General features: G+C 37.6%; 1 protein-coding gene across 1 annotated transcript; it reads left to right on the top strand.

Moving 5' to 3' along the window:
* Positions 1 to 6904: 6904 nt before the first annotated feature.
* LOC118744016 (probable salivary secreted peptide) lies at positions 6905 to 7652 on the top strand. The gene is made up of 2 exons (XM_036476776.1): positions 6905 to 7154; positions 7273 to 7652. The coding sequence occupies exons 1-2, from the start codon at positions 6966 to 6968 to the stop codon at positions 7444 to 7446; spliced, it is 363 nt and encodes a 120-aa protein (XP_036332669.1). The 5' UTR covers positions 6905 to 6965; the 3' UTR covers positions 7447 to 7652.
* Positions 7653 to 8750: the final 1098 nt, after the last annotated feature.

Raw genomic sequence — 8750 nt, 5'->3', positions numbered from 1 at the left:
ACGACGATGTATTTTGCAGCACAGGCCCGTACATATACATACAATCGTACAATCGGCAATAAGTACACCGATTGAAGAGATTTACTGCTAACATATCAACTGGAGCAGAAGCCGAAACTTTAATTCAGTTCCGCTGTTAAAAGAGCCAAGTACACTTTAAAAAATAGTCTATCCTACTCAATGTTTAAATGTAATTAGGCATACATATGGCTATGACCACGATCAACCTTTTTAAAAACGTGAAACCAATAAATTATTAAGTTAAATAAAAAGCTTTTTATTTCGAAAATATGCTTGAAGAGCGTTGGTACCTGTTCAAAACTTTAAAACCTATCCAACTCAATAGGCTAATAAAAGTTTTGTATGGAAAATATTTTTATGGGTGTTGCCACCCGTTTAGAAATGCAAATTCAATTTAATTAATAAGTTAGATGAAGTAGTTTTATATGGGTATCAATTGAGGGCTGTTTAGAATTTCTACTTCAAGGGCTAAGAAAGGTTTCATTAATAATGTTTACGAAAAGGGTTGCCATCGGTTCAGAAGTCCAAAAACAATTTTTTTAACAAATGAAACAAAATATTTTAATGTGAGCATTAAATGAGGGAGGTTTAAGAAATTTTAGTATGGAAAACAATTTTAAAGATGGTTGCCACCATTTTATATATTCAATATCAATTAAATTTACATGTTACATAAATAATATTTCAATATGGGTGTCAAAAAAGAGAGGATAAAGTAAGCCTTATTTCTTTATTGATATTTTAGAAGATAGTTGTCACCCTGTTAGAAATTCAAAATCAATTTATTGGCAAATTAACACAAAATGTTTTAATATGGGTACCAAATGAGAGAGGTTCAAGGAAGATTTATTTCTAAAAGAGCTTTAAAAAAAAGTTCAATAAACTATGTTATAAAGTATTTCTGAAGAGGGTTACCAATTAAAATAAGCATTACAATGCGGGTGTAAACAAGAGAAGTCAAATACAAAAGTTAAAATTAACTTAATTCGTTATTTAAAATGCTACATCGAGCAATCTTAATTATCCAAAACAGCTTATTTTGGCAGAATTTTATAACAGCGTTGCCACATTTCGTAGATTTATAAAAATCAACTTTTTGCGTTTATAGTAAATATTACATTCAACAATTTTATTGAGCCTAAGGCCGTTTCCAATGAAAAACACAGTAAAATAACAAAAAAAAGTAATTATTTTAAACTAACTGCCGGCTTAACCATCAATTTAAGTAAAAAGTTATTTTTTACCTTCTGTCAGTATATAAATAAAAAAAAATATTTTTCACTTAAAACGTGGAACCGGCTGTGAAATTGTGTTTATTTACACATATCGACTGCTGAGTGGTAGACCGACCTATCTCGGCAGCCAGTTCGAAAACGCCCCATCTCAAATAATTTTCAAGAACGCCCTATTTCAGAATTTTATTGAAAGCACCCAATCTCAGAATTTGGTTCAAACTCTCAAGTTGAGAGTCTCAACTGAAAGTATACTGAAAATATTTTTGAAAACGAATTCTGAAATTGGGCGTTCTTCAATCAAATTCTGAGGTAGGGCGCTCTTGAAACATTTTCTAAGATCGGGCGTTTTCGAATTGGCTACCGAGATATGTAACAAAAATTTCGTAGTAAAGTTTTTCTGAGTGCAGCGAATCTGCGAAATGCACTTGTTTGCCTATCAGTGGGAATTGTATATATTATCAGGCTGTGTGTACCCCTGGAGGAGGCAAGAAAAATGTCTCAGCTTTTCGTACATACCCTGCCCGCTTTCAAAGCGCTTCTCTCCTTACATATTCTACATATAACAGCCGCTCCATTTCGAATGGACTTCGTGAATGCACGTTGCATGTTGCATGCCATGATTTGTTGGTTGCAGCAAGAATTGTGCGCCTGGTCCGGCTGCTGTTCCAGCATGCTTCTAAATAAATGCTTGACATGACACAGCGCACATGGGTTGCAACATAAACACATACACACACAGAAAATCGCATGCCAGCAGCTCTACACGACATAGCAGGCGGCGGCAGCCAGCCAGTTAATCCAATTGAAATTCCTTGCTATTAAACTATTTATAAAAATATTTTATAACTTTTTATACAAATATACCTGCATATATACATACACACACACACACACATGTTTTTGCTATGAATGCTGCTGTCGACGATGTTGTTGCAAGCGTTTGCTGTCGCGGCAGCCGTTTGCTGACCTTAAATGCGCAACCATCAATGGCTGGCTTTCGAACGAAGCACTCGCTTACCGCTTACTTATGCTATTTATGCCAAAACTATAGTGTTGTTGTGCAGATGTTGTTATTGTTGTAGTATGCTTCGATTTCTGGCAACGCGTCATATCCGTAATGGTTGGTTGTTCTTGCTGGCCGTTGGCGTAGATAATTGCCTGAAAGGCCATCACATGCGCGTTGACAGCTGTTGAGTGCCGCCACTGTTGCCGCCGTTGTTGCAACATGGCGTGAGTTTAATTTGTTAAAACCCCCGTTGTTGCCTTGCCGTGAATTGTGCAGCAGCATGCATGTGGTTGCTGCTTTTCCTTTTGACTGTGGCGTTGCCCCCGCCGCCGCATGGCTGCTTGTATCTGCGCAATTATCTTAATTTCAGTAGTCGTAGCACACCTCTTTCCGGCCAAGTTGAACTGCAGCAGCAGAAACAGCAGTAGCAGCGCGGAGTTGTCGGCTTTTTCTTAGTTACTTTTTCACATTTTTGCTTCGATCAAAACGTGCTGCAATTTGAAGATTACTCGTTTATGAATGTATGCACTAGCACCATTCTCATAACATGAACGCATACATATACCTCACTCCATCTCGATCCATAGCTTTATAAATGCCTTTTAGTGCAAGATCTTGTTAATGTTCTTATTAACAATTCACTAATGCATTCGGGATTACTCTGACTATCACCACTTTATCATGACTTTCACAAAACGGTAGCTTTTAGTCCCAGGTATTTATGCTGCTAAATATGCTGGAGACATTTAAAATAATCGGTTGTGTAATAAAATACAACATCTTGTTGTAAAACGAGTTTAAAGAGTGTATACCCACATTTTTACATACATATGTATGTTTGTGGTCTGAGAAACCATATGCCGAAGAAAACGCATTGAAGATTGAAACGAAGTTGTTTAGCCAACAGTAGCCTCCAGTAGCTGGTTATTGTGAGAGATATACTGTGACAATAGGTTAGGCGCAGAGCACGGAGCACACGTAGACTGGAGGAGCCCGTTGTGATGCCACTGGCCGAAGTCATTTGTTTCTTTCCCTTCCTTAGTAATTGGACCACCGAAAGCATTTTTTATAGCACAAAGAGCCGAGGACGTTTGCCGAGTTTAAGCCGGTTAAACAATCTAGAAAGTACCTGTGGAAGAATTGGTTGCGGTCCTCACCTTTTTCCGTGTGTGCCCACCAGGCAGTGTCCGGTGATTTCCCCGACTACTTTTCTGAGAGAGGAGCGGTCCAGCCGAATGAGATATGTGGATCGCTTAGCATCAATCCTTGGCCAAAATTGTTTGTTAGTATGGCAGGTGGATTTCACAGCCCATCTGGTATTTACCTTCTCGATGAGTTCAACCTTTAATCTGTGTTTGCAGGACGTTAGATGTATTTTCGCATTCTGAGCAGAGTTGACTTCAGATATTTCCGTCCCCCTCAGAAACAGAATAGACAGCGATAGACCATCCTGGAGGGGTGGAGGTTATGAGCCACCGAGCCGCTTCCATTATGGCGTTTAGCTCTGCTTGAAAAACGCTACAATGGTCCGGTAAACAAAAACTGAGGTTTAGAGTTCGTCAAAGTAAATCATGCTACCCACTATTTTGTTAAGCTTGGAGCCATCTGTATATATAGCCGTGGACCCTGGGCCTCTTCGCATTCGTTTCTCTCTGGGATTCTTGTGGAGAATTTGTTGTCTAATCATATTAGAGGGGTGGTATAATCTTACCGTCGTAGATTATTCGGTAGAGTTTTAAGTACTTTTGCGGTTGGATCGTATTTAACATGGCCGCACTGCAGCCGGCCCGAAATGTGCCATATAGAAGATTTAACATTATTTCCAGAGATTTGATGGGTGCAGTAGGCAGTGATCCCGTGACGAGCATGACAGCCGCCATCTGCCTTGGCTCTGGACAAAGTGTTGTTTAGCACAGGCCACCATACGATGACTCCGTACAAAAGGATGGATCTTATAACAGCCGTGTACATCCAGTGTACTATATGTGGTTTTATGCCCCTTTTTTTTGCCTATAGCCGTCTTACAGGCTTACAGGGCGGTATTGGCCTTCCTGGAGCAGTCTTCAGTGTACAGCTTCCAGTCTAGTTTCTTGTTTAGAATAACTCCAAGGTATTTAACCTCGGTTGAGAGAGTAAGTGCCACCCCGTTCAGGATGGAATGTTTGAATATAGGAATTTTATGTTTACCAGACTGAGTGCGCTTTGAAATAACTCGCTGAGGACCTACAGATGTTTGTCCGTTGCCACGGTTGCTATGTCATCAGCGTACGCTACGACTTGACAGCCGGTGCACTTTAGGTAAGGAAGTAGGGCGTTAACGGTTAGATTCCATAGTAAAGGGGATAGAATGCACCCTTGAGGAGTGCCTCTGGTCACATACTTTGTAATGGAACCATCCCCAAGTTCTGATAGAATAGCTCTCTTTCCGAGAAGGAGCCCGACAAAATGCACCAGACCCCGCAGCACCCCCGCCTTAAGGAGGTAGTTAACAACCGTGTAAATCCAAGGTTCAAGCTTTGTGCAATTATTAAATAAAAATCAACAAACTTTCGTAAAAATGTCGAGCTTTTTAATTCGATTTCCTAGAAAAATTTTCTGTATGCAGTTTTGCAGACCATTGAATTCCAGTAGAATAAAATGCAAGTTTTCGTTGGTTAAAAACTGCCGCTGACTTTTTAAAATATGGTTTCTCCCATTTTCTTCCATATAACGAATAAACTCAAATTTATTTTTATATGGAAGAACGACAAAAGAAAACCTAAACCTAAAAAATTCTGGTGATTTTTCTTGGGAACTTGCATACGGGCCTTAAAAAAATAAAACAATGTTGTGGCAACACTGATTGTGATGCTTAACACGTCTTGTGAATCCCCTATAAGTTTCATATATACCTACTTCAATATACGGGTAGTAATGCAATCATCAAATATATGTGATTCGTAATGCTTATTAAGACATTGCCAAAAGCTGCCAAAGTATAACTTCCGATATTTTCAAGTAGTTATGTATGCAGGTGCAGATGTATTCAAGAAAAAATAATATGACTCACTACACTTCATACGCTCCAGAACTGGCTTTCCCAAAGTGGGTGCCGCAAGCGTATGCCTGGGGTGCCGCTAGTGGCTTGAGTATGCTAGTGGTGCGGGCAAATTTCAACATGTCGGCCAGAAAGTCAAAAAATTTAGTTTTTTATTAAAATCGCCTTCGGCAGCTCGTCAAACCCCATACACAACACAAATGGCTTGCAGCAAAGGGATATTTCGCTTGGTTTGTCAAGCCGCTTGTGTGGTGTATTTCGCTTTTAAGTGTAGTTCCCCAGTACGTTTTATCAACGAAAAATTGAATCAGAAAAATGGCCGAAAACGTACCCTTTTCACAACCATTTTCGGTTTATTCCGTTTTCGGATTAATTTTCGGATTTTTTGCCAGCTGGGCTGTTCTCGTATCAAACGCAGCAGCTTCGCGCACGTGTGTAGAAGAACTTTTGATGAGCGAAGTGCTTGACACTTACACCCCCAGCGATGAAATTTTTAAAAACTATCGACAAATTTGTACGGAAAATGGTTTGAAATGGAGCAAGTGTGCGGATAATTGCAGTGATGGAGTGATGGAGCAGCCGCAGTGATTGGAAAAACGAAAGGAGTGATTTCTAGGATGAAGCAAAAGGCAGAAGACGCCTCTGACTAGGAAGATGCCGCCACTACAATTAAAACCCATATTGGATGACGCTGCGAAGTTAACAGAGGCCTGCGAAATTAAAATACATCTTTGTTTTTTTAGAATATTTTTAGAATGTCTAGCGATTTGCATGAAAACTCCATAAATAAAGCAAAAGTAAATCACAAAAACGCATGTAACTTCGAAGTTAACGCTGAGAAAACTGATAAAAGTTATTTTCTTAGCGTTAATGCGCATTACCAGCGTTAACTTGGAAGGTTTAGAAAAAACCAATGTCGAATTTCCCAACATGGACTCTGAGGATGTCTAAAGCTAGATAACAAACCCATTGTCATGTGACCCCAAAAGTAAACATACTGGGATGATAAATTAAGCTTTTGAAAACCTTCTGGACATCAGTGAAGACAGCACTTTGAATACCAGACTTCGTAGACATTTGAAGAGTCGGGGTGCCACGAAATTTTTTTAGCACAAAAAGGGTGCCGCGGTGAAAAAGTTTGGGAACCCCTGCTCTATAGCACCTCTCAGATATGCACAATTTCAGACTTAAGTAAATACTCGTACTAAAGTATTTAACAATATAATGGTATTCGCTCTTTTTTGTATATATCTTGAACGTAAAATTTCGCAGAAATGCGCGTATAATAAAGAAATCACATTTAACTTGGAAATAATAAGTGAAAGCAATTCGGAAACATTTAAGTAGAAAAGGGCTTAAGAAAATGATAAGCAATTGCAACAAATTCTCTTTATCAAAATTAACAAAACTTTAAGTGGATAAATAAATAAGTAAATAACTTTGTGGAGAATGTAAATACGAGTATTTCCACGAGTATGAAAAACAAATAGCATCAACAGACTTCCGGGCGGGGTGATATATGTATGTATGTATGTACATATGGCGACAAAGTGGTTCTTATAAAAGAAACAGGTGTCTTTTCATCGAACAACAGTAATACAACAGTCGTTGAACTATTCGCAAGTGAAGTAAAACGAATCATAATGAAAATTAATTAATTCCAACAATGAAGACCTGCACAACAATTGCACTCTTTTCGTTCGCTGTTCTGGTAGCGCTGGTCGCCACCAGCTTGGCCACAAACAGCACTTGGGGACAACGCGGCTACTACGATCGCTTACTCTATCGCACGCAGGTGGTGAAAAAATCCGTTTTCTTGCGCAAGTTCTCTGTGGATGTTAAATTCCCTGTTAAGGTAAATAGATTTTAAATCTCCGCGTATATGAAAACCGAAATTTTAGTAGAAAAATGTTTTAATGTTTTATTGGAAAAAAATACATCTGCATTTTAACGATACATATCTTTCCCTTCAGAACACTTACAATCCCTACGTCATCAGCCAGGTGGTTGCCATCGATCACAAGCGCAAGAATGGTGGCTATGCTCAGATACGCCAAGGTGGACCCGGTTACCGAAATGTAACTCTGCACATTAAATCCCAGCGTAATAAAGGTATTGATTACACTGTTGAGATCTATGGTAACTAACTTACTAAATAGGTAAATGTCTGAAAAATTCTATGATGACATAACTATGCGCATGTGTTTGTAGTTGCTTGCGCCTTCACAGTTGATTAAGTAAGCGAAAAATAAAATTATATTTAAGTAAAATAATTTAGATTCAAAGTATGAAAGGTAAACATTTTGCGACTGCAAATAGTGGTATAAATAAAATGGGTCGTTCTAAAACTTAATTAGACAACGGATGTTTTTTTTTTTTATTTAAACCAATTTCACTTGAGAGATACACCCCATTCACTAGAATAGGCGCACTGGTTTTCTTCAAGCACCGGGGTTATATCTTTACTTGTAGGCACTGGAGACGCTTAGTTTTAAACAATCTTTCTTAAGAAAAGTGTTAATTGTTATAACTTTTATTTAAAAAATACTTTTTAATGATCAATTACAGTTTTATTTATTGCTCAAAAAATACTAGAAAAAAAAATACTAGAGTGCCATTACTGGTTTTTATAGTTTTGTATAGCCTTGCAGAGGTTTTCGAACTTAACATGTAGCTAAACTTATAAGGTACAAAGTAACATACCGGAAAATCTTCTGCTTTAAGACTAAAACGTGACTGCAATTTTGTATATCTTTGAATTGACCCTGTGAAATTCGAGGGCTCGATAAATTTCAATAACTCAAAAATGTATATATCTTTGGATATCTGCCTTTATAAATTTTTTATTTTGACAGCTCCACATTTTTTGAAAGCTATCGTAAAATTTCGATAACCTGCTACACTCTGTTAAAGCGATAAAATTCGATAAGCAGTGATAACTCGACAAACTCATATAACCTTGAAATTTCTATAAATCGATTAATTTTGAAAATTCCATAAATTTCGATTCGATAAATCGACCAATTTCAATAATCAATATTTATCGATAACTCCGTAAGTTGAAAGAACTCGATGCGTTACGATAACTCGATTAATAATGATGATTCAATAAATATCAATAACTTGATATATTTCTTTAACGTAACAAATTTCGGTAAGTTTTTATAGCTCGATAACTATCCTAAATTTCGGCAACTAAGTTTCTGTGTCCATAAATTTCGACAACTCAGTGAAGGCTGATTAATTTGAATAATTCGATACGTTCCGATAACTCAATCGGCATGCATAACTCGAGAAATTTCGATAACTATTAACTTCGATGATTCGACACATTTCGGTAACCTTTATGACTGAATTTATTTCGATTTGTATCGAAAAATTTCAATAAATTTTCTTACTCTTTCAGTGAACCTAATGATTATGCATTCCTCATTGTTTCCGTTAATAGCTT

The sequence above is a fragment of the Rhagoletis pomonella genome, unplaced genomic scaffold (assembly GCF_013731165.1).
Source record: "Rhagoletis pomonella isolate Grant_MI unplaced genomic scaffold, Rhpom_1.0 Rhpom_scaffold_00007, whole genome shotgun sequence".
NCBI lineage: Eukaryota > Metazoa > Arthropoda > Insecta > Diptera > Tephritidae > Rhagoletis > Rhagoletis pomonella.
This window is presented reverse-complemented; position numbering and strand designations above follow the sequence as displayed.

Coding starts and splice junctions, on each gene's coding strand:
- LOC118744016 (XM_036476776.1), top strand. CDS start 6,966: ATGAAGACCTGCACAACAATTGCACTCTTTTCGTTCGCTGTTCTGGTA. Junction 7,155..7,272: donor ATGTTAAATTCCCTGTTAAG/GTAAATAGATTT, acceptor CTTTCCCTTCAG/AACACTTACAATCCCTACGT.